The sequence below is a fragment of the Bactrocera tryoni genome, chromosome 4, assembly GCF_016617805.1.
Source record: "Bactrocera tryoni isolate S06 chromosome 4, CSIRO_BtryS06_freeze2, whole genome shotgun sequence".
Classification (NCBI taxonomy): domain Eukaryota; kingdom Metazoa; phylum Arthropoda; class Insecta; order Diptera; family Tephritidae; genus Bactrocera; species Bactrocera tryoni.
In genome coordinates, this window is record NC_052502.1 from 17,527,982 (window position 1) to 17,552,327 (window position 24,346).

At 38.0% G+C, this 24,346-nt stretch overlaps 6 protein-coding genes across 7 annotated transcripts in view; 3 read left to right on the forward strand and 3 right to left on the reverse strand.

The window, feature by feature from the left end:
* Nucleotides 1-1,004: 1,004 nt before the first annotated feature.
* Nucleotides 1,005-4,798, reverse strand: LOC120773870 (RNA-binding protein cabeza). Its single transcript, XM_040103023.1, has 7 exons — nucleotides 4,647-4,798; nucleotides 4,454-4,582; nucleotides 4,311-4,395; nucleotides 3,290-3,324; nucleotides 2,203-2,345; nucleotides 1,650-2,128; nucleotides 1,005-1,582 (listed from the first exon to the last, which is right to left on the reverse strand). The coding sequence occupies exons 1-7, from the start codon at nucleotides 4,651-4,653 to the stop codon at nucleotides 1,225-1,227; spliced, it is 1,236 nt and encodes a 411-aa protein (XP_039958957.1). The 5' UTR covers nucleotides 4,654-4,798; the 3' UTR covers nucleotides 1,005-1,224.
* Nucleotides 4,799-5,102: 304 nt separating this feature from the next.
* On the forward strand, nucleotides 5,103-7,439 carry LOC120773871 (vesicle transport protein GOT1B). Its single transcript, XM_040103024.1, has 6 exons — nucleotides 5,103-5,261; nucleotides 5,379-5,470; nucleotides 5,524-5,702; nucleotides 5,756-5,837; nucleotides 6,853-6,891; nucleotides 7,378-7,439. The coding sequence occupies exons 1-6, from the start codon at nucleotides 5,237-5,239 to the stop codon at nucleotides 7,393-7,395; spliced, it is 435 nt and encodes a 144-aa protein (XP_039958958.1). The 5' UTR covers nucleotides 5,103-5,236; the 3' UTR covers nucleotides 7,396-7,439.
* LOC120773872 (cytochrome b-c1 complex subunit 7) lies at nucleotides 5,950-6,695 on the reverse strand. Its single transcript, XM_040103025.1, has 3 exons — nucleotides 6,572-6,695; nucleotides 6,361-6,408; nucleotides 5,950-6,282 (listed from the first exon to the last, which is right to left on the reverse strand). Exons 1-3 carry the CDS (start codon nucleotides 6,609-6,611, stop codon nucleotides 6,035-6,037), a joined length of 336 nt encoding a protein of 111 aa, XP_039958959.1. The 5' UTR covers nucleotides 6,612-6,695; the 3' UTR covers nucleotides 5,950-6,034.
* On the reverse strand, nucleotides 6,928-9,353 carry LOC120773868. Its single transcript, XM_040103022.1, has 8 exons — nucleotides 8,639-9,353; nucleotides 8,471-8,579; nucleotides 8,269-8,404; nucleotides 8,061-8,205; nucleotides 7,928-8,004; nucleotides 7,755-7,870; nucleotides 7,588-7,702; nucleotides 6,928-7,517 (listed from the first exon to the last, which is right to left on the reverse strand). The coding sequence occupies exons 1-8, from the start codon at nucleotides 9,274-9,276 to the stop codon at nucleotides 7,303-7,305; spliced, it is 1,551 nt and encodes a 516-aa protein (XP_039958956.1). The 5' UTR covers nucleotides 9,277-9,353; the 3' UTR covers nucleotides 6,928-7,302.
* A 561-nt stretch (nucleotides 9,354-9,914) lies between these two features.
* LOC120774249 (splicing factor U2AF 50 kDa subunit) lies at nucleotides 9,915-12,885 on the forward strand. Its single transcript, XM_040103714.1, has 5 exons — nucleotides 9,915-10,088; nucleotides 10,186-10,785; nucleotides 10,930-11,015; nucleotides 12,125-12,247; nucleotides 12,315-12,885. The coding sequence occupies exons 1-5, from the start codon at nucleotides 10,076-10,078 to the stop codon at nucleotides 12,774-12,776; spliced, it is 1,284 nt and encodes a 427-aa protein (XP_039959648.1). The 5' UTR covers nucleotides 9,915-10,075; the 3' UTR covers nucleotides 12,777-12,885.
* Nucleotides 12,886-13,027: 142 nt separating this feature from the next.
* Nucleotides 13,028-24,346, forward strand: part of LOC120774251 (protein obstructor-E-like) — a 231,586-nt gene continuing 220,267 nt past the window's right edge. For both annotated transcript variants that reach the window (XM_040103715.1, XM_040103716.1), the window contains exons 1-2: nucleotides 13,028-13,111; nucleotides 13,170-13,334. The gene's annotated coding sequence lies outside the window, so the exon portion shown is untranslated. The remainder of the gene's footprint in view (nucleotides 13,112-13,169; nucleotides 13,335-24,346) is intronic.

Below are 24,346 nucleotides of genomic sequence, written 5' to 3' on the forward strand. Positions count from 1 at the left end.
TTGAATAACGAGGAAGAAGCTCAGCTGTGTGCTGCAGTTGAAGCGATTTACAATTCGAGCAGCTGTCTATGAACTGCAGATCACCGCTCTAATAACCGGTTCACCCACGGGCGCACTCACGAAATTAAGTTGGCGCTGATTTGAGTGATTTATCATCCTCATACACATAATTACTATTATTATTATTATTGCTTTTTTCGTTATTTTATTTTTTTTTTTTGCTTCGAATTTGAAGCCGACAGTTAAAACCATAACCATGCAAAACGAAAACAAACAGTGTAACAAAAAGGAAATAGACAAACATTTGTTTTGATTTCGTTTCTGTTGATTTGGTATTTCGCTGGCGCAATTTAATGTGTAATTTATGCAAATATTTGAAGCCTCTTTGGTTAAGCCCTTTGTTTAAGGTTGTTACTAAATTCTTGTAAGGCAGTAAACTTAATTTAATATACATATGTATGTATATGCATGACTACAAATTGATAAAGCTTTTTATAAAAAAAACTTGATTTTCAATAGACTGCAAGCTGTTATTTCGTATTTAAATGCAAATGAAATGTATTTTAAAAAAAATTTATATCGATTCAAACCAGTTTTACGCACTCAAACAAACATATGTTATTTCGGAGAAGAAAATAATTTGAAGACATTAATAATCCATTCAATTTGCATTTTTACTTCCAGTAGGCCGGTTTTGCATTGAAATGCTGTTAATAGTTTAGTAGAAAACTGTTCGAATATAGAGTATAATAATTTGTAACTTAAGTGGATTGCACCCGGATTTTTATTAGACCTAGCACTGCTAACTTGCGGCTTTCAAATGTTGTTGTTGTAGTAGCGGCAGAATCCTGCCGAGCTGACAGTCCTTGGTCGGATAAAAAATCTAGCTGTCGTGTCTCCATTTCAATCGTTGCAGCCTTCTTACTGCCACAGAGGAAACTTAACACACAGTCCTCGGTGTTCATTTTACAATTTAGAGGTGTGGTCCATTAAAAAGCAATTAATTTTTATTTGGTCATTAAATTAAAATTAAGTTTTTTATTTTGAAAAAAGATACATTGTAATATACATGTCGTTATTTTTGTTTCTTCATATCTACTTCTGTTGCAAACTGTTGATATTTAGATAGCAGTAATAATTACGTTCTTAATACAATAAATCTGCTTTACTTAAAAAATTTTTTTAAAGTTAAATACATATATATAACTTAAAATCGCACAACGGTTAATAAGGTCTGGGCCGATTGCCTCCGTCATTTCTAACCGGACCACCGCCTCCATCGCGGCGACCACCACCACCCATTCCGCGGCCACCGCCGCCGCCGCCTCCTCGGCCGCCACCACCTCCAAAGCGGTTGAAACCACCACCACCGCCGCCACCGCCACCACCGCCATTTCCGCGATCTCTGTTGCCATAACCACCACCGCCGCCACCACGATCGCTGTTGCCATAACCGCCACCACCACTACCGCGGTCACCGCCGTAACCACCACCGCTGCCGCCGCCATAGCCACCTCCGCCATAGCCGCCACCACCACCACTGCCGCCTTCATTATCACCATCACTTTTAGGTTCTTTACACCTGCAAATAGAATTTCTTTTATGATTTCTACGCTCAATCAAACAATAGCAATTTGGTGGCTACATACCTATTGCACTCGTTGCGCCAAGCAAAGTTGGTATTATTACAACTGCTACATTTCCAATCACCTTCGCGTTGTGGTACGTTACCACCACCACCTCCACCTCCGCCGCCACCTCCCATTCTACCACGGCCACCACGATCTCCACCACCTCCACGACCGGAATCGTAATCACCACCCGATCCGCCGCCGCCGCGATCAAATCTACCACCTCCACCACGTCCACCGCCACCACCTGGACCGCCACGACCACCGAAACCACCACCGCCGCCACCACTACCGCCTCCGCGACCTTTCCAGTTATTTTGACGTTGTGCCAACGAAACTTTAATCGTACAGCCATTGAAATCTCGGCCATCAAACCAAGCAATGGCTGATTGTGCGGCATTCGTATCATCGTAGGTTACAGTAGCTTCACCTTTTGAAACGCCGGTATCTTTGTGTTTGTATAACCAAATTTTAGGTTTCATAGTACGTTTATCTTTCTGCAGGTGGATAAATATCAATTGAAAACATTAAAAGTTGCGTAATGGCTTATGGAAGCGTTATGCGAACTTACCTTAATTATGCCTATTGCGCCGAAATGCGTTTCAATCGCCATTTCATCGGTCGCGGGATCCATGCCAGAGACAAAGATGGTGTCTTCTTGAGTAACCATTTCGCCAGCACCACCGCCGCCGCCGCCGCCTCCACCATATCCGCCTAAAATAACATAACTAATATTAGCATCATTTCATCTTAATAAACATAATTAAACTATGAGATATGGTTTGGGTACTAAATTGGTTTTAAGAAACTACTTTAAAACGCTAATTCGAAGTACGATAATATGAATAGATAATAATAGCAAGTGTATGACCTTCTAATAGAACACATTTGAAACATAGACGAAGAGTAGTGTAGTCAGTTATATTTTCAAGTACACCTTTGATAAATTTTATCAGGAGCAATAATGAAGATGCTGAAGAATTTAACCATGGTTGTTTGTATAACACCAATACCAAATACATTTGCCATGTATTTATGTACTCCAATATTGTAACACCTCTTTTATTTCTTTAAAAAAAAAAAATTAGCAACTTTTGCAAGTTACACACACGAGATACATATTTTGTCAACAGTATATATGCTGTTCATGAAACCAAATTTATAAACCTTTGCGTTTCTTAAAATTTATAGCTTTAAAAAATATTTACAGCAGTTTCACGTTTATTTTCGCTACTTTGTAAACCTTCTACAGTTTCAAACAACCCAAAGCAGATACCACCTTAATGTTTTTGTATACCAAGATCAAATTTATATTGATCAACTGTTTCACCGTATGCGGCATTATACTTATGTATATGTACCATTCACTTGATGCACTCACATGTTGTTTTGACACAAAGTCAGAATACTCTGATTTAAAAAAAGAATGCATTGTAGTATTATTACTCCACAACTGCATACTTTGCAGTTTACCCCAAATGAAGTTTTATATATATGTATATACTCTCTAATAGTTGGCACTCTCAATTAAATACACTATGAAAACACTAGTCATACAATAATTTATACGTAAATCGCAGAGTTAAGAATTGTAAGTAGTAAATGAATTGATTTATACTTTACTCAATTATTTGCAATTTGGCTTGCTTTTATTTTACCTTTATTGTAGCCGTCCTTGCTGCCGCCTCCATTTCTAAAATAGGATATCAAGACTCATTTAAATGTGCATTCGTGATTTGCAGTTGAGAATTTTTAAAAATCATGTTAGATCGCATACACAAGCAAGTACCATTTTCAAGCTGTCTGTAAATGTGTTTTCCTCAATAACCAACCATTAAATTCCCATATGCGTAATTAAACTTTGTTGATCCACGAGATTGCGATGATTTGAACATTACAAAGTTTAAATATTTCGAAATTAACCTTACCCAACTAAGCAATTATACACCAGGCTCTTAGGTACGTATTTCATATTGTGTACTATTCATATTACGCCAACAAAATGAACCACTTAAAACGATTTAGTAACCAGATCATGTTAATTCTCATGGGGTTATTTCTGTTGAATTTTTCACAATGTCGTCGACAGTATTACACCTTTATGCCTTTAAATTACTTTTAAAAAAGTTTCATAAACAATGCAACAATAAAAACAAGTTTCAAAAAATGACAATGTTGGAATTGATTGCTTCTCCACCAAATAAACAGTATGATAGAAACTCACCAAAATATTACGTGTAAAAATACCTTGCTTAAATTAGATAAATTGAAATACTTGTGGAATCAACATGGATCAAATAAAAAAAAAGAAGAAGTAACTAACAGATTTCAACATTTGCACCTTATGAATAAAATCGTACCACAAATTTTTTATACCTCTCAAAATCACATGTTTTAAATTAAGATACAGGTAAACATGAAGTTCAATATTTTGCAGCTACAGTAGAGAAGCAAGAATCCCAAATTTCTCAACTTATACAAATTTTGATTTTCAATTATACATACATTCTAAAACAGCACAGATACCCTAAACACTTTGGATTTGATAGCTTTGTCAACAGAATTTTTTTTTAGGATTTGAACACGCTCTTTTCGTTATTAGCTTGAGGTAAGCTAATGAATGGGCCTTAGCTTGTGAAGTTGTTTCGTACGAAAATGTAAAGGATAATAGATACATACCCATAACCGCCGCCTCCGCCGCTTCCACGGTCTTGCCAACCGCCGCCGCCTCCACCACCTCCGCCACGGCTACCTGAATCATAACCTACAAATCAACAGAAGTTACAGAAAAACTTTCAGTGCAAACTTAATTTTATAAATACCTCCTTTGTTGTAGGAAGATTGATCGCTGTAGCCGCCACTTTTTGGTTGCATTTGCTGCTGGAAATTCGGCGGTGGTACAGAAAAATTATTGTAACCTCCTCCACCACTAGCACCGCCATAACCTCCTCCTGTGTTATAATTAGCATAAACATTGAAAATCTATCCAAGATATTACTTTAAATGTATACTCACTATCCATGTTTGTTTTTAAGAATCTATTGACACAGTTTAACGCTAAAATATGACTGAATTTCACTATTTAAAACAGCATAAGTTAAAGCCACGCCACTGAGAAAAATTTTTCTGCATTGATTGAAAAATGGCGTTTTGCCGCACGCAGAGTTGTATTTTTAGCAAATATGGCTGTCAACACCTGAGCTGCCGTATCTTTGTAAATCATGTTATTTCAACAAAATTATTGCTTAATATAACAAATACATGAATATTAGGTTAATTATAATAATAAAACAAATTGTATTTCATTTAAAATTGTTTTACAACATTTTTATATCACTTAAAACCGAATTATTTTGAATTCATGATTTTATTTATTCCAAATATGACTTAACATTTTTTGAGTTTCCTAACACTTTTAAAAATGTTTGATTTTCAAAACGAAATGTCATGCAAAGCAAAAATCAGCTGTTCGAACAACCAAAAAGAAAAATCGGTTTACGTGGAAGAGATCAAATAATTCTAGTAAATAATAACTCAATATACTAATTATTGTTACTTTAGATTGTTAAAAATATATTATATATAAATTGTGCACAAGAAGTATCATGATTGAAGTAACCGATTTACAAAGTAAGTCTATAATATCATGAACTGATCCGCGTTAATCGTTTTTGGCTTCAGCCCTTCGTGTTTTTGTTAGTATTTTAAAGTTACTATTGTTGGCTAAATATGAATGTTTTTTTATAGAAATCGGCATAGGCCTGGCTGGTTTTGGTGTCTCCTTTCTATTTTTGGGTGTGCTATTTCTTTTTGATAAAGGATTATTAGCAATCGGCAATGTAATATAACTATAACAGGTGTATTGTATTATGTATTAACAATTAACTTTCAGTTACTTTTCCTAAGCGGTCTTGCCTGCGTAATTGGGGTCCAGCGTACATTCCGGTTTTTCTTTCAAAGGCATAAAGTTAAAGGAACTACAGCCTTTTTTGGCGGAATTTTTGTAGTACTACTTGGTTTTCCTATGATTGGTATGGTTATTGAACTGTATGGATTCTTTGTGTTATTCAGGTAAAGTATATGTTTCATACTTTATTATAATTTACAAAAATGTTTTATTACAGCGGATTCTTCCCAGTGGCAATCAATTTCTTAGGACGAGTGCCTGTGTTAGGTTCTGTTCTGAATGCTCCATTTATCCAAAAGGTAAGTTAATTTTTAGTCAAGAAACAGAAATTCTTGAAAATTACTTTTTGCCTTTTCTCTGCCTATCTGTACTATGGGTGTCCTTTCTCGCAAAAATATTTAAGATTCACGATTTCAATTGTTTAATTAATTTATTCTCGTTATTTCACACATGTCTAATTAAATCGAATTTTGTATATTAAGATTAAATCACGCGTTTAGTGGTCCTTATTCCACTCTTCGCGCTCTTCACGCTCCTTAATAACTTCCTTCAAATAAGGTTCCAAGTATTTGACATCCTCTTCATATTTAGTCCATTGTTCTTTTGGTAAAAGTGTTTTCGTCATGGACAATTGCAAAGCACGCATGATACGGTAGTTGCGTTCATCGTACAATTTACGGGGGAGACGACGTACAGCTTCTTTCACGTCTTCATTCTCATACAGGCAATCATCACGGTGCAGGCCTACGGGTATGTCATTGTGTGAATTGAAGGTTAGTTATTGAACAACAATAATTACAAAAATTATTAGCAATAACTCACCATATTGATTGAAACCAGACAAGTTATAGGCCCATTTGCCCAAATTTGCTAAAAATAGAGGATACATGGTTATTTATTTGGAAAATAGTAATACATTTTCTATTTACGTAACCAAATGGGAAAAACATTCCTGATATATTTTTTAACGTTCAATCATTCAATTCTTAAGTCATACAATAATTGTTTGTATATGCCACACAAATGTACTTACAAAAGACTAAGGGACCTTTCCTGGCAATATATCCCGACATTTCGCACGAATTTAGAGATTTGTACAAAAATCTTCCACAGACGAGCTGATAGAAATATGAAGTAAAATAGAATTTGTTGGTGCACTATCGCTGTTTCACTCGCTCAATCGCAATCGCAACGTGTGACAGTTGACAGATGTAATAGCTAACAAATAAGTAATAGATTTTGCAGGGTCGTAATTTTGCTGTAAATATAATGAAAATTTTTAACAATTTGATTTTTTTCTTTTATATATTGCAGCTTGTACAAAAACTTGGTGGTGATGGTAATCGAACGACGGTATAGTAGAACTCCAAACAGTTTTTCAACTAAGGATAATTTTAATATACTAGTTTATTTCTCCGATGGCTTAAATAATAAAGAGCTAGCTATTTTGTATAAAAATACCAGTAAGTTTAACTATATGTTAGAACAATGATTGATGCGTGTATTTAGTTAATAAGATTTCTTGAAAATCTTTTGCTTTTTAAGAAGTTACTACTTTAATACAACTATAATACGGATCCTTGTTTCTTATTTTGTATGCATTGTATATATCTAAATTTCCAGTAGAATACGCATTATATGCATAAAATATAACTGTGTTGTATTAAAAAATCATTAATTTTTGAACAATATAAAAACATTTTGGTTTATAACATAACGTGATTTAATATCAATATTATCTCATATGAGAATTTACTAACAGTGTTAAAATGTTCCTTTAAGCATGCGCGTAAATGCATTTTTAATTGACATCTTCTCATCCGATTTAAATTCTTGCAGGATTCCACTTTCACATGAAAATACTCGACTTAATGGCGATTTTTGTATGCTCAATTTGAAAACAGACATACTAATTTGTATATTCTGTGGTTGCAACAAAGGTGACGGCGAGTGCGGCATATGAGCGATGTGTATACTTTCTAAAAAAAAAGCATCAATAAAAGAAAATAATAACAAATTATAGTTGTTAAAAGTTTCATGTTTACATACCCATATCGCAAAATTTACCAATAGTCCATTTTACCAGACTTAGCAGAGGAAATTCTAAAATTTTACGCCGCAATACTTCGACAACCAAATTCACCATGTAGATACAAAGGCGCAACTACAAGAAAATAATTAATAATTTGAATAAAAATCTTTTAAAATTGTTTTACCGTTGTGAAAACCACGTAATAAACCAATACCGTTGGAAACAAAAAGAGTAGCGAAGTAAAGAATATAGTGGCAAGATACAACTGTCGGTTAACATAATTATGTGACTCCACGCGATCTGCAAGTCATGCTTATTTAGCTAAATTACATGTGTGAATTATTAAACTATATTTACTTTTAAGTACATTGTAACGTTTGCCCAGCATCACCTTCCAAAGTACTTGAATACCTCTAATCTCCACCTTGTACAATCTAATTAAACAAAAATTATTTGTTATTGAAATTTCCATATACAATGGGCAACTTACACTGCTGTGTAAATATAGAAGCAATGCGCATGCAAGCCGATAATGGACATCAACATCGGCAAAGACGCTAATTGAAAAGAGATTCCTATGAAACCAAGCATGGCAATTGGCACGAAGAGTTGACGCACGATTGGTTCGATCAGATCTGGATGGAGAAACGTACAATTATAATACATATATAATTTATAGAATGTATGCACGTAATTACCTAAAAACTTTGCCCACAAATCAATGTGATAATTAAAACAATCGAGTAAAAAATTGTTAAGATGTTCATTTAGCTTTAGGCCAATTGGGCTGCCTTTCAGTGAACGCAGCAGCAAGCGCAGCTTTTGTATGACCCACTAAAATATGTAATTTTCAAGCAAAAAACATTGCTTTATATAACCATTGTGCGCGCTACTACTCACGTGTGATGTTGCTAGCAGGTAATCGCCGGATTGGGAAACGTAAAAGAGTAAGAAAATCATTACACTAACACCGAGAATTTTATCCACTATTATGTTCAGTTTCCGTTTTCTAAAATGAAAATACATTTTAGATATTGTTTAATAAAAATTCAATTTCAACGAACTTACCCAGTTGCGTCCAATCTACGCCACTCCAAAAAGTGTGTGTAAATTGATGTTTTTTGCATAAGCGTTTTAACTGGCTTACACTCCAGCAATATAATTAATAAATATGTTATTAAATTAGGCAGTAAAAATAGTAACTTTTGTAGAATACTGAATATCGTGACTTTATGCACTTTATTTTGCTTGTGATTTTCATTTAACAGACGGCACAACAATACAACATCATTACATTGGTCGGTCTCTTCCTCGCCATTTCTCTCGGCAATCGTGTCGCTTTTATTCGTCTCACAATTGACGCTATATTCGTACAACTGCAACATTTTTGGCACATCATATAGGAAGACATTCACTTGTGTAGTATTAGACGGTTTTATGCTCAGTTTAAGCAAATAAATGTTTGGCGTGTCACCGTCGTAGGCAAAGGTCAACGCAACATCACGATGTTGTAAGGCTGATGTTAGTCCGGCACGAACTATGTGTCCCAAGTGCCGCAAATTGCTTTGACTTGCACTCTGATAATCTTGATGTGCAATAATATAATAGGAAATTGCATTATTTTCATTGATTTGTATTTCTCCATATATATCACAGTCTTTTTTCGTGTGAAATAGAAAAGCGGGCAGGAAAATTTTTACGCTCATAGTTCATCACAATTGGAAGATTGTAAACAAAATAATAACTACAGCTGTTTGCTTGGCGTTGCCGCACTTCTGGTTTTAGCTTTTATTTTGTATTAGGGCAGTTTTACATTTTAGCCAATGCATTTTTGTTGTAATGATTCGGTATGTAACTGTTGTATGTTTGATAACATCGAAAACTACCTGAAACCATATATTAAAATAACAAATACTGAAGTTGAAATTTTGTTTTCCCTTTTCTTTCTGGGCAATTTCAAAGTTTTTACGCAAATATTATAACATAATAAAGCTTCCTGGTGGTTGGGTTTCGTATTTATTTAAATAAAGTATCAAATTATGTTTACAGAAAAATTCTGCTGTATTAAAAAATCGAATTACGTCGAATTAGCCTTGACTATTATATAGATATACTTTGCTTAAACAATTTTTGAATTATTAACAGGGAAAACATTTAAATATTACGTATTAAGTTCATCAGTTAAGTTTTTTACATAGAAGCAAGCAAGAATTCTTGCCTAATACCGACGAAAGCAAATCATAATTCAAGCTCATTAGTAAGAATGATGGCAACCAGGTTGTACAATATTTGACGTCTGATAATATGTTTGTCTCTCTCTTCACTTTTGACATTTGTGCGTAGCGTCTGTCAGAAAAATCTTCGCCAACGAATTCGGCTTGTGCACACTTCCATAAAAAAAAGTTATAGTTTTTCAATCATTGTGCTTAAAAATATATACTATTTATTAAATATTTTGGAAACATCCATCATTAATATTATTGTGTAATTACTAGTAGCCATAAAATGGGTTCAGAAGGTGAGTAATTGTGGAGTTTTCTAGCAACGAATAACGTGTATACTTAAAGCTACATGTATGAATATATGTATGTATGTATATTTTTTTTTTTTTGCAGACCGTGATAGGCGCCGCCATAGATCGCGTTCAAGAGACCGCGAACGAGAACGCGAATATCGTCGTTCACGTTCTCGCGATCGTAAGCGCGAGGGTGGTGCTGGTGGCCGTGATCGGCACACACGTTCGCGCCGCAGAAAACCTTCATTATATTGGGATGTACCACCACCAGGTTTTGAACACATTACACCCATGCAGTACAAAGCAATGCAAGCAGCCGGTCAAATACCGGCAAATGCTGTACCCGAAATACCGCAAGCGGCCGTGCCAGTTGTGGGTTCAACCATAACGCGACAGGCACGTCGTCTCTACGTAGGCAATATACCATTCGGTGTTACCGAAGACGAAATGATGGAATTCTTCAATCAACAAATGCACTTGACGGGTCTGGCACAAGCGGCTGGCAGTCCAGTTTTAGCATGCCAGATAAATTTGGATAAGAATTTTGCTTTCTTGGAATTCCGTTCGACTGATGAGACCACACAGGCAATGGCATTTGATGGCATCAACTTTAAGGGTCAGAGTTTGAAGATACGACGTCCGCATGATTATCAGCCCATGCCCGGAGTAGCTGATGCGCCGCCAATAACGGCGCCAGTGGGTAAGTTGTACATTTTTGTAAAAAAGAAACTTTTTTTCTAAGAAAGAAAATTTTCTGCATTCTAAAAAAGAAACGTTTCTTAGAAAGAAACACTTCCTTAAAAAGAATAATTTCTAAAAAAATATATATTTTTTTTATTTTCAGCTAATGGTGTCATTTCGACCGTGGTGCCAGATTCGCCGCACAAGATTTTCATTGGTGGCTTGCCTAACTATTTGAATGAAGAGCAGGTAATTTGGCTGATTGCTGCACTTTGTTGATATATCCAGAATAATGTAATTGTAAAGTTTTTTTGCCACAGTTTATGAGGCAGTGCGGCTACGGGCATACATGAGTTCTAAAGAAAGAGAATTTCCAAAATTTATTTAAATTTTTCCCCTGTAGCATTATAGGCGTATCCAGTATACCAAATGCGGTTGCAGTCAAGCAGCGCTGCATATGCGTGGCAATTTAGTTATCATTTGAATTCCTCTTTCAGCTTAAATTTCAGCGCAGAACTTCTGCAACGGTTTTGAATTTTCAGCACCAAATTTCACTTTTCAGCTCTTCTTACAGCTTCATTTTCAGCTCCAGTCTCGACAACGCACTTAAATTAACTTTCAGCTAGATTGATCTGTTCGTAAACATATTTTGAGCTAAATTTAAAACAATTTTTTTTTGTTGTTGTTTATATGTATATACATATCTACCTAGATTTGTTGTCAGAACTTGTATTAATTGTGTTTTTGATTGTTTGGTCATTTGTAGCTTAGGTTGCATCATACACCACAGCAACAAGAAAGAACTCGTAGAAGGTTCGCTTTCGCTTTCGATTTTATTGCAGTTGCATCGACCATGCCCACTGCACCCACCTACATAACAAAACAAAACACACATCTTTTCTTGCGTGTGCATTAAGTTGCGAGTACAATATATGCGGTGTGAGAAACTTAAGTGAGTGCGTGTCGATGCAGTGAAATTGCAATACGCATGCAAATGTCGGTGTAAAAGGCAAGTTTATAAAAATTGACAACAAAAATTCCATTTGCAAAAATCTCTACAGGAACTTTTCAGAATAACAAAATACTAAGTAAACTACAAATCAATGTCGACAATTTCGTTTAGCCAATCCCAATGTTATTTTGTTTTAGGTGGTGGTGGTGGAAGGACATGCACTCCCATTAAAGGGTGACTTATAATCGCTGTGGAATTGCAATTAGCTCTTTTATGACGATTAAAACAATGCAAAGTTCGAAGCTGTCAATACAATTTAGAATATTTTTTTTATTATCATTTTGCTAATAACTCAACCGCATTTATAGCCAAAAATTAATCGCAAATGCTTTCTAAACCCCACTAGGTAAAAGAGCTGCTACTCTCATTTGGACAATTGCGCGCTTTCAATCTGGTAAAGGATGCCGCCACCGGTTTGAGCAAAGGCTATGCGTTCTCTGAGTACGTCGATCACAGCATAACCGATCAGGTAAACAGGAAACTTAGAAAATATTCATTAAAAATTCGAAATTTAATTTCTTGTTATTGTCTTGCAGGCCATAGCCGGGCTGAATGGCATGCAGCTGGGCGATAAAAAGTTGATAGTACAACGCGCCAGTGTTGGTGCGAAGAATGCACAGAATAGCGCCACCACCGCTGCGCCGGTCATGATACAAGTGCCCGGCTTGTCGATGGTCGGCACCTCGGGTCCACCCACTGAAGTGTTGTGCTTGTTGAATATGGTCACACCGGATGAGTTGCGCGATGAGGAGGAGTACGAAGATATTTTGGAGGATATCAAAGAGGAATGCAATAAGTATGGTGTTGTGCGTAGTGTGGAAATACCCCGACCCATTGAGGGTGTTGATGTGCCCGGTTGTGGTAAAGTGTTTGTCGAGTTCAATTCCGTTATGGATTGTCAGAAGGCACAGCAAGCGTTGACCGGTCGCAAGTTCAGCGATCGTGTTGTGGTCACATCCTACTTTGATCCGGATAAATATCATCGACGTGAATTTTAAGTCGCAAGCGGTAAATGGCACGTACGCATCAAATTCTTTAAACCCCAAATGTATGTCAATCATTTACACACATTTGCAAATATATATAGTCTTCATAATTGTGAGAGAATAACTGAATTTAATTTATATCGTAAGCAAAGCATCACCGTACTTCAGCCAATAGCCCGAAAAGTGTTGGCTCACATCCATTTTAATGTATTTTCGAAGCAAACCACAGGTTAAATAGCAAGCAGCAGATACGTTTATAATAATTGAATTTTGTTTTCGCGATTTGTTTCGAAGACTATAAGTATTGGTATTCGGAATGGCGTTAATTAATAAAGATGAAACTTTTGGTAAATATACTCTTTCATATTTTTCCATTAGTGTACTTATCTGTGCAATTACTTGCAGACTACAAATATTTTTAATTGAAAACGTCAGTATAAGAATAAAATAAGATAAGCGGTATGGGATTTTATCAAGTATTAATCATATTTTCGGATAGAGCGATCTGAGCACTTAGTTTGCTCAATATTTTTTGGACTAAAAATTCCGTTAGGGGGATTAACGCTTAAGGTAATTTTTTCAAGTAATTATTTAACTTATTGTTAAGATAGTAGAACGGTATTTGTTGAAAATCGGATTGATCCCTTTAAAGGAAATCGTTACCAAAGAGGGTCCTAACCGGGATCTAGTTAAGCGGCTATCTCTTCTACTTTAACTCATCCTCGCTGCACGGAACCTAATACTCTTCCCCGCTGAATCCAATTCCGACTGTCAATAACCCTAAGATTTTAGGTGCGACATTAGACAGCTCTTCCACACGTTCGCGATTATTGTCAAAGTACAGAGCCGCAACAAAATCTTCAATTCGCTAGCCGGAAGCGCTTGGTGAAAATGCAAAGAAACGTTGTTGGCAACATGGGTTCGGACTATAACGCGATGCCACTTGATGTCTCCTATCGAACATCTGCACAGTGAGGCACACTTGCTCCCAGTTAAGGAGCATCTTGAACTCGTCTCCAGGCAATTTTTGCTCGGGTGATTTCGTAGAAATCTTTTCTGCAGTCACCTGCTTGAAGTGAAACCGCCTCTTAGGAGCATCAAGAGGTCTTTCCTCAACTACGTCGACGGCATAAGACAATTCACAGTGGAGCCATAAACACGTTCACCGGCTCGAGTTGCCGCGAGAATCGAGTGTGATCCTTGGACAGATTCGTTATGGTTACTGTAGCAGCTTAAACTCCTACTTGTCCAAAATCCATCCCGACATATCAAAAATATTTGCAGCGTGCAACGAGTCCCCGCATGACACTACCCACCTCTTTGTACGCCCAGCTAATCCTTCACAACTGACGACCCTCTCGATTAGAGTCCTCTTATTGATTCGTGAGCCGCACCAAAATCCTGAAATCGCTAGTCGGTAGTGCCTGGGTAATACACAAAGAAACCTTGTTGGCAGCATACAACAAAGTTTTGTCTCTTGAGGCCCCCTGTCGAACATCTATATAATGAGGTTTGCATGCTTCCAGTTAAGGAACATAATGCACTGCGCTCCAAGCAGCGTCTGTCCCTGCAGTCGTCTGTTTGAAACGGCCCCTAGGAATATTCCCAGACTACGGACGCAACAAACTTCAGACACTCACCGCCATTTACAGTGTAGTCATTAACACCTTCATCGACTTCGTCCTAGTAAATGTGCCGAGATTTCGTTCTGGCTACTGCAGCAGGTTAAACTGGTTTTATCGACCCAGGCATGTCAAGTATTTGTCTTGCGGGCAATGTGTCCCCGTATAACTCTAACTACCTCTTTGCATATCCACTGATTTCAATTCATCCAACACTCCTCTCCTTGTGGTACGTCCCTGTCGAAACAGCACGTTTTCTGGTCTCACCGTTCGATGACAACCAACTTGAGCCTTACCACTCAAATTAGGACTAGATAACCGCTACAACAACAACAACAGGATTTAGCCTCAACAGCCTCACTAAAAAACCAATTTCCAAAATACTTCTACAACATTTTCTACGATTCTCTGCTCTTTGATGATATCGTCTAACTAGTCACCCTTCAACTGTATGCAAATTCAAAGATAATAATAACAAAAATATGAAAGCTTGTTCCTGAGGAATCTTTCTCCTTACTAATTATCAATTTTAAACAACACAACAACATCCAAATTTCGGCCATGTCTTAATTTTAAAAAATCTTTTAAACTCTCATTTGTCAAACCACTATTCCCCAGACCCCAAAGCTTTCCTGAATTATACAAACTGTGGAAGAAGATAGAGCTGAGATCCTAAGAATTGTGGCAAATAAGTTACTAATGTGTAACCAACAACTTCAGTTCATTAAATCGCTAAATAAACTCACTAGCTACTTGTCCATGGCCAGCGTAAATTGCCTATTGTTCGTAGTGTGTCACGCCAGCGGATGTTGCGTATACGGCCCGTGTAACCCGTGTGCTTTATTGTTCCCATAAATTGGGCAACTGAGCAGTAATTTGCTTAATAATTTCATTTATTTGAATGCATTGTGGTTGTCGCTAACTTTTAACTGATTAAAACAAAGGTGTGACTGCTGCTGGAAAACCAAAAAAGAAAAAGGAAAAGCCCAAACTAAAACTAAAACTGTAAATATATATTTATAATGAGTTGATCACAGTGCAGATAAGATGCTCGTCGTTAAAGCTCGTTGGCTACGCACTAGTTCACTCAATTTCTCAAAACTGAAACGAGCATGAGCAGCAACTGAATGAGCAATGAATATAATAAAACAATTCTGATATGATAGACCTTTGCTTAAGTCTGCAAGCAAACAAAACGGCTCTACTTGTTATACTATTTAGTGCATTGTACAGGGTTTTTCTTATGGTCGTTTGTTCAAAAAAAAGTTTTAGAGATATTATTAGTACACGTTTACCAATGGGGATGAAGTAATTTTGACAGCTCGCTGAGGCCATGTTTCTTTAGGGATTTGTGTCAAATTTTGTCAGTGTGTTCGGTGAGGTTTCCCTTTCTTCATGTCACGTTACACAAAAATATTAAGCAAATTAACGTTTTCTCGTGGCTACTGTAAGACCTCTTCGCGCAAAATAGGGTTCTCTCAGATGATGCCCATTTTTGGCTTAATGGCGGGTACTGAATCGAAAACTCTCAAAACTGGAGTGTTCTCTTCCATCCGGACAACATGACATAGCCAGCGCAGCCGCTGTCTCTTGATTCGCTGAACTATGTCAATGTCATATATCTCGTACAGCTCATTGTTCCATCGACTGCGGTATTCGCTGTTGCCAATGCGCAGAAAACCATAAATCTTCCGCAAAACCTTTCTTTCGAACACTCCGACTCATCAGTTACTGTCATTGTCCATGCTTCCGCACCATATAGCAGGACGGAAATGTTGAGGGACTTGTAGAGTTTGGTCTTTGTTCGTGAAGAGAGGACTTAGCTTTTTAATTGCTGATATTGATTCCAAGATAGACGAAATCATCTACGACTTCAATGTTATGGCTGTCCATTGTGACAAGCGAGCAAAGTCGCAAATGCGATGACTATTAGTTTGATTACAGGAGATATTTCGTCCTGTCCCCGTTTACAACTAGACCCAAAACTCTGCTTCCTTATCCAGACTGGAGAAAGCAGAAACTACTGTCATAATCGGCAGCGAAATGGAGGAACCGCAATGACATCTCCAAAAATTAGTTGTTTGGTGGGGATTGTGATATGTTGACATTATCGAGCCTTATCTCTTTCGAAATGAGTATGGGGAAATGCGTTACCATCACTAGTGATCGTTAGAACATGCTGTTGACTGACTCCCCGGAATTTGATGGAATCGACGGAATTTCATGAAATCGATCTTCGTTCTCTTCGATAGACATTGAACTTTGGTGTGTCCCAGCGTTGCTCCAATTCCATACTTACTCCATATAAACAGTGCTTTTTATGAAGGTCTGCTAAGTAGACTCCGATAACCTCCTCATCCGTCAAATGGGTCCATTTTCATATAAATCGGCATAACCAAATCATTGTTCTTCTACAAGTACCTAATCGTGTAGGGATGTGCTCCTTCTAAATCCTAGAAAAGAGATGGGCATCACTCTGCCGGCCGATAAGTCAGCCTTCACCATTTTGGAGCATGTTCATTCGTGAATTCCACGGTTTCAACTTTTCGTCGAGGGTTCGATTCGTCGGCGGTAGCCGTTTGCAAGGCACCTGGGCGTAGCATATTAAAAACGGACCTGCGACGACAATAGAATTCGTAATCTGAATTTCGTCACGGAAGCAGTTCCTCAATTAAGCATGTAAGCTTTCTTTGAGATCCCTTCCAAAAAACCTTCCAAAACCAAAAATAGAAGCACCACCGATATTGTTTTTTTTATTTCTCTGACATTCGCAGACATCACCGCTTCCAGACACACGAGCTCGATTAGATTGAAATTTCGTTAGTAGCAATGAGAATGTAGAGTAGAATAGTAAATTTCTCTTGCGACAGTAGCGCCATTTAACTAGGCTAAAGATCACTCTCATACAAGCACATTCTTCCCAAGCCCAGATCGCACAGTTTAACGAACCACCCTTTATATAAGCATATGGGTATCTCTAAACATTTGGATGCAGAAGCGCAAATTTTGTTCATTTGCAACATTTGCATTTATTACACACTTCCACCGGAGTCCAACAGGCAGCCGGTTGTGAATTTCGCTGCTTGTATTTATTATGCATTGTTGTTGTCCATTCGTGTGTGGCATTTATGTTGCCCCATACATATGAATGAGCATGTGCATGAGTATGATGGGGATGTGTATGGTAATTGTGCAACATTTTCGCAACATTGTCACCACAATTGTTGGCATTTACATTTGTACGACCGCGCCTGCACACCACTCCGGCATTTATTCCGCAATTTTCATTGAGCAAACGCAGTCAGTTTTAAAATTACTCATTTTATGCCGTAGCTAAATGGAAAACGAACGTGTGGCCTATGCAAGAACGATCGAAATAGAGGTTACGACAGTTTTGCTTCCTTACTTCTTTCAGTGGGCTTTAAATGGATATATCCGGTGTGCCCAAAAGAAAGATGAATATTATGGATTTACTCGACCAATAATATTTTCAAAACAGAATTTACTCTTGGCTTTTCATTACAAGTATTAAATTATATGGTTTTTCAAAGTCAAAAGTAGTGTTAATTTCAATTTCCTACATATTTTAGTTTAAGTTCCATTTCGTCGCTTAATTATTGGGATGTCGAAAAAGTCTCTTCGTATTTAATGAACTGTAATGAACCAAATGTGTACTATTTTGGTTGACCACTTTTTGTCATTTTTCCGCTAGAGACATTATTCCATCAGTTTAAAACTTTTCTGGTTTCTCGGCGAAAAACTGCGACAAGTAATTTTCACAGACTTCTCTTGAAGCCAACTTAATTCTATTAAGGCAGTTCTGCATTGACCGAAACAAATGGTAATCCGATGGTGCAAGGTCAGGGCTATATGGTGGATGCATCAAAACTTTCCAGCCAAGCTCTCCCAGTTTTTGCCGAGTCATCAAAGATGTGTGTGGTCTAGCGTTGTCCTGATGTAGGACGAAACCCTTTCTGTTGATCAGTTCTGGCCGTTTTTTTTCGATTGCTTGCTTCAATCTCATCAGTTGTTCACAGTAAAATGTAGAATCAATCGTTTGACCAGGCTGAGGCAGCTCAAAGTGGATGATTCCTTTCCAATCCCACCAAACACTCAATATAACCTTTCGAGACGTCAATCTTGGCTTAGCGACCATTTGTTGAGCTTCGCCACGCTTGGACCATGATCTTTTTCGCACATTATTATCGTATTTGATCCACTTTTCGTCTCCTGTTACCATCGATTCGATTTCATTTCGTTTCAGCAAAGAATCGCAGATGTTAATTCGGTCCATTAAATTTTTCACAGACAATTCATGTGGTACCCGAACAACGAGCTTTTTTTTGTAGCCAGCCTTTTTTAAATAGTTAAAAACTGTTTGATGATGAATGTTAAGTTCCTTAGCGATGTCATGTGACGGTCCTGGTCAATATTTTCTATAATTTCATCGATCTTTTCAACGATGGGTCGACCAGAGCGATGTGCATGTTTCACATCAAAATTTCCAGAAGGGAATATTTTATACAGAATCACGTGGCTTTTTAAACCTACTGTCAATTTCGCACACTTTAAATTGGCGGTCTGTCTAAAATGAGTTCGACTCAGAACCCATGTTCAGCTTGAATTGCTTACAGAGGTCTTCAAGTCACCTTTTTACACAAAAGAAACTCGCTTCCCTTCCTTAGAACAGTGAACTTCGACTGAAAGAATATATACTGCACAAGTAATTCGAGAATTTAACCATTTATCTAAGTCACCATTGACAATTGGTCAGCTGTGGTCTTTGATCCTATACAATATCGACCCTGTGCTCGGTTAAAACTGAATCTCTGTCATTATTCTTAACCCTAATGGAACTTTGAATTATTCAAACAGTTTTCTCATCCATTTCAATGCCATAAAACTAAGACGATTGCAATCACTACAAGACATTGAAAGAACACGAGTAATGTGGAGCAATAGTTCTCCCACAGCTTGTCAAATGCAATGCAATGCATAACCAAATATTTTATGAATCAACGTTTGATTTTGAAGCCCATTGATGGAGCACATATACACATACAAGTATATTTTGAATCTCGTTGGCGCTGATTTTAAACCGGTTTTCCTTTCAAAGAATTACAAAACGTCAAAATAAAATAATAAACCAGAAAAAACGGTAACTTTGGTTGCATCGCATTAAAATACCCTTCACGTTGAAGCCAATACTTGGCTTCATGACGAATTTGCGGACACTGCCCCAGGAAAATTAACCTTCAAAGGTTGATATGGTAAGTCTAGAAGTGGAGAAGTGAGCCCCGAAGACGCTGAAGGCGGTGGAAGTCCAGAAGAGGTTTTTACCGATGAAAACATCAACAAAGTGAGCAACCTAAATTTGAATGACCATGAAGTGAAGTTGTTCGAGATAACAGACACTCTCAAGATAAAAACTGAACGTCTACATCATACCATTTACGAATATTTGGGCATGAGAAAGCTCCGTGCAAAATGGGTGCCGCGCAAGCAAAAACAAAGACGAGTTGATGATTTACGGCTGTGTTTGGAGATGTTGAAGCGTAATAAACTCGAGCTTTTGCATCGATATGTGACAATGGATGTAACATGGTTCCATCGTTTCACTCCGAAGTTCAATCGACAGTCATCCGAGTGGACTGCACACGATGAACCCTTTTCAATGCGTGGAAAAACGAAACAAACGGATGGCAAGATTATGGATAGTATTGGATCTGGAATTTGGAAATTCTTTCTGGATCCACCGTTTTCTTCAGATCCGACCTCCACCGACTATTTCCTCTTCTCAGATCTTAAAAGAATCCTTGCTGGGAAGAAATTTTCGTCGAAAGATGAGGTAATCGCCGAAACCGATGCCAATTTTGAAGCAAAGCCAAACCGTACTACAAAAGGATATCGAAAAGTTGAAGGACACCATAACCAGTATTATCACCCTTGCAAGGAACTATATTCAGCTTCTTGGGCAGCAAAAGACGTGAACAATATTTCAGATCGATGTATCAAAAACTGAGAGACTGACTCGTGTTTATACAGAAAGACTGGCGGACATGGCTAAATCGACTCAGCTCGCTACGGGTCTTTGTAGGGTCTCCGCGGTTTCCTTTCGGGTATTACAAATTTCGTGGCAAACTTTGAATACTCTGTGCAGGGTATAAAAAGAGTTTCGGGCCTCAAAAAATATTATGTAAATAATAAACAAAAATAACCTTCAACATTTTGGCTATCAAAGCAAATTTTCCGCTAATGAAAATCGAAATAGCCACCAGGCAATTGGCAGCTGTGCGCCGAGCGCAGAATGCTAAGCTGACGCTGCAATTGAATACCGATGAATGGCGCTGAAGGGGAGCAATAAATCGCACAGCAGCCGCGAGATGACAAGTCAGAGCCGAGTGGGGGTACTGGAGCGGCCACTCTAGTCCCGCTGCCAAACAGTGCGATAGCAGCGGCGAATAATCCAGAGCCACAAAAGATGGAAGTGATCATCACGAAGAGTTTGGGCTGCAATCAACAACAATGGTTTACATATTAATATAACAACAACAACAAAGCGATTGAGTACGCTTTTCAATAAACGAGCACGGAAACAAATCGAAGCAATTGCAAGAGCAGACAGACGTACATGCGAAATATTTGGTGGGCACATAATCGGATGTGTGGACATGTGTGCATTTGTGGAGCAATGTGTGTATATAAATGTGATATATGTGTATATATTTATACATATAACTACCATCTATATACATAGGTATGTATGTATGGACGCATATATGTACGTGCTGCACTTGCGTATTCTCGCATGTGGCTCCGATGCCATCATCATCCATTGCAGCATTGATGAGTCGCCAGGCAACATTGCCAACAGTAACAGAAACAGCAGCGGCAGCAACAACGCCGCAATGCTACGAAAATATTGCAATGAATTGATTTGCTTGCCGGATAGTGGATTTAGCGTTGCGTTGCATTGCGCTGCGCTGCGATTAATTCAAACTGGGTTGAAGTGCAGCTAACGGAGCGAAAAGCAATCATCGAATTCGCAAATCGTCGTTAAACGCTGCTGGTCATCAGCGATGCAATCGGCGGCAATAGTTGGTCATAACAATCGCATACACACACACTCACATGCAAACTCACTTGGTAAGCGCATGAATTTACGAGTTTAAAACCGGCACGGCCACTTTGGTGCTGGAAAAAATAAAAAAGCTTGCGATATTTACGACAAGCTCGAATTCGGTGCATAAGTGAAATAAAAGTCGGCGCTAAGTTCGTGTATGTATGTACATATATATATATAAATATTTATTTACTGAACGACATGTGAACCTTCTAAGCCTTACGAGAGCTCTCAGTTCGTTTAAACTGGAACTTAGTGAAAAAATACTTGTAGTTCTGTGCGGGTTTCAGCTAGTTCAGTGCCAACTCATTTCCACTAAGATGAGATATCCGTTGAGTCTTTATAATCCTTCCTCCTGTGTATATTTGAATGACTTAGCAATTTTGTCTATTAATCCTTCGATCTCGATCTCGCGATGTCTGAATTTGGTATCCTCGCAAACCTAATACGAATGTGTAAACTGACGTTAGGCAGTACCAAAAGCTCCGTCGGGAAGGACCTCTCCGAGCCGTTCGATAATAAACGAGGTTTCAGACAAGGCGACTCTCTTTCGTGTGACTTCTTCAATCTACTCCTGGATAAAATAATATGAGCTACAGAGCTAAATAGAGAATATACCATCTTATATAACAGTGTACAGCTGTTAGCGTACGCCGATAATGTTGATATAACTAATTGGCCACAACAACCGCGCCGTTGGTTCTGCTTTCTTCAGAGTGGATGTGGAAGCGAAGCAAATGGGTCTGGTAAGGAACGAGGACAAGACGAAATATCTCCAGTCATCAAACAAACAGTCGTCGTACTCACGACGAGGCTCCCATGTCACTGTTGAAGTTGTCATTACTTCGAAGTCGTAGATAATTTCGTCTATCTTGGAAGCAGCATTAAAACCAACAACTACGTCAGTCTCGATATTGAACTCTTGCCAGCAGATGCTACTTTGGACTGAGTAAGCAATTGAAAAGTAAAGTCTTCTCCCGACAAACAAAGGCCAAACTCTACAAGTCCCTGATCATTCCCGCTCTGCTATATTTTCCGAAGTCATGGACAATCACATCATGTGATGAGTCAGACTTAGGAGTGTTTGAGAGAAAAGTTTTGTGGAAGATTTATGGTTCTTTGCTGTATCTGTATGAGATATATGACGACATTGACATAGTTCAGCGAATTGTCGTTCGAATGGACGAAAACACTCCAGCTCTGAAAGTATTAGGCAGTACCCGCCGGAGCAAGCAGAAGAAGAGGAAGACCTCGACTCCTTTGGAAATACCAGGTAGAGAAGGACCTGGCTTCGCTTGGAATCTCCATTTTAATAATAACTGATACGTCGATTATGAAGTTTCAAGTCAGACCTTCAAGCACATGTTTCTTCAGCCTTCGTAAGCTGGGTTTGAGTTCAATGAATGGAATTCGAATAAATTTCATATGGACTACGTGCTGGTTTTCAATATATGAACCTCCCTTCATTCCCGATCATTCGGATTCTCGATTCAGTTTGGTCATTTCGTTGCTTCGGTTTATGCTTCCGCATTATTCCGGCTCATCGTTTCGTATTACAAGAGTTTCGTATCGATAATGGTATTCCAACCGCGACACTTCGTTGGTTGGGTTCGGTTAAATGGAGATCATTTTGGTCTTTCGGATGATATTTTTGAGCTTGCCGACAATTGCCGCTGCGAAAAGTGAGTAAGTCCTTCGTTAACAAATCCCAGAGCTTCTAGTCACTCGCGATCTCGACGACATTTTCCCCACATGACATCAATCAATGGATTTATTGAGAGAATACTTCGGTGAGTATCTGAGTTTTTTTAAGTAGGGAACTTTAAAATGGGTCATTCTTTACAACGGACGTAAAGATCTCATTTTGGCCCTCCAGGTAATATCTCAATTGTCGTAACAGATAACGAAGTGAAGTAAAAACTTCTATACGAGGATGTTGAAATTTTCGTCTTTTCTTAAAGGAACATACTCAATAATGTCTAGGTATGTAGCCGAGATTCTGCTACTACCTGAAGTATGCATAGAAAACTGATCCGTTAAGTTGTAAGCCTCCTTCTAGTAACTGATGGATTGTATAAGAAAGTTTTTCATATCCCAAATACATTCAGAGTTTTAATATTGACCGAAGAGGTATGGTCCGCAAGAAAGTATTTGAGATTGTGCGTTGGTCGTTATTCTTCAGAGCCCCACTGCTAAAAATCAGCTGTTCAAAGTTCAAAAGTTCAAAGTTTTATGCATGAGCTTTCACTTTTTAATAGCTTTCATTCAATTAGAACATTCTCCTTCATCGAACTGAAGTTTTGCTCTCTTTTTCTTTTGTATTAAAATCAGCTGTTGTCTACCTACTCCAACCTTCCTTTGTTCCATGTATTCGGTAATTACATTCAAACCGACATTACTTGCACATGACAATGTAAAGCAAAAGTGAATTGCAAAACAAACAAAAAAAGAAAGAAAACACTTCATTGCTATTTAAAGAATGCAAATGAAAAGCGAAAGTGAGTAAGAAAACGCTGAAACCGGTATTCGAACTCATACTTGAGCCAATACGTATCGTTGTGCTGGTTAATAGTTATGCGAATAGTGCAATCCAGTGTGAATGCAAGTGCGCATGCACACCAGGTACTTGAACAAGTTGTGTTGCGGCGATTGAAGCTCAACCCGGTCACTGGTGGCAACCAGGCAATAACCAGCAAACAGTTGTCAATAAGTAGGAATGCGGGAGAGCTGGCCGCCATGCGCAGGGGGCCATCGTGCTTCAGCGTTTTAGTCAAGTCTTTAGATAAATATGTGCTCATTAGGGTAATACTAATTGTGACGTCGGCAGTGGACAATAG

Coding starts and splice junctions, on each gene's coding strand:
- LOC120774249 (XM_040103714.1), top strand. Junction 10,786..10,929: donor GCCAATAACGGCGCCAGTGG/GTAAGTTGTACA, acceptor TTTTATTTTCAG/CTAATGGTGTCATTTCGACC. Junction 12,248..12,314: donor ATCACAGCATAACCGATCAG/GTAAACAGGAAA, acceptor ATTGTCTTGCAG/GCCATAGCCGGGCTGAATGG.
- LOC120773868 (XM_040103022.1), bottom strand. CDS start 9,276: ATGAGCGTAAAAATTTTCCTGCCCGCTTTTCTATTTCACACGAAAAAA. Junction 8,005..8,060: donor TTCTATATTTACACAGCAGT/GTAAGTTGCCCA, acceptor TTGTTTAATTAG/ATTGTACAAGGTGGAGATTA. Junction 7,518..7,587: donor TGGTAAATTTTGCGATATGG/GTATGTAAACAT, acceptor CTTTTTTTTTAG/AAAGTATACACATCGCTCAT.
- LOC120773872 (XM_040103025.1), bottom strand. CDS start 6,611: ATGTCGGGATATATTGCCAGGAAAGGTCCCTTAGTCTTTT. Junction 6,409..6,571: donor GAAAGGTCCCTTAGTCTTTT/GTAAGTACATTT, acceptor CTCTATTTTTAG/CAAATTTGGGCAAATGGGCC. Junction 6,283..6,360: donor GTCTGGTTTCAATCAATATG/GTGAGTTATTGC, acceptor ACATACCCGTAG/GCCTGCACCGTGATGATTGC.
- LOC120773870 (XM_040103023.1), bottom strand. Junction 4,396..4,453: donor ATCTTCCTACAACAAAGGAG/GTATTTATAAAA, acceptor GTTGATTTGTAG/GTTATGATTCAGGTAGCCGT. Junction 3,325..4,310: donor GGCGGAGGCGGCGGTTATGG/GTATGTATCTAT, acceptor ATCCTATTTTAG/AAATGGAGGCGGCAGCAAGG.
- LOC120773871 (XM_040103024.1), top strand. CDS start 5,237: ATGATTGAAGTAACCGATTTACAAA. Junction 5,262..5,378: donor TGAAGTAACCGATTTACAAA/GTAAGTCTATAA, acceptor GTTTTTTTATAG/AAATCGGCATAGGCCTGGCT. Junction 5,703..5,755: donor GGATTCTTTGTGTTATTCAG/GTAAAGTATATG, acceptor GTTTTATTACAG/CGGATTCTTCCCAGTGGCAA.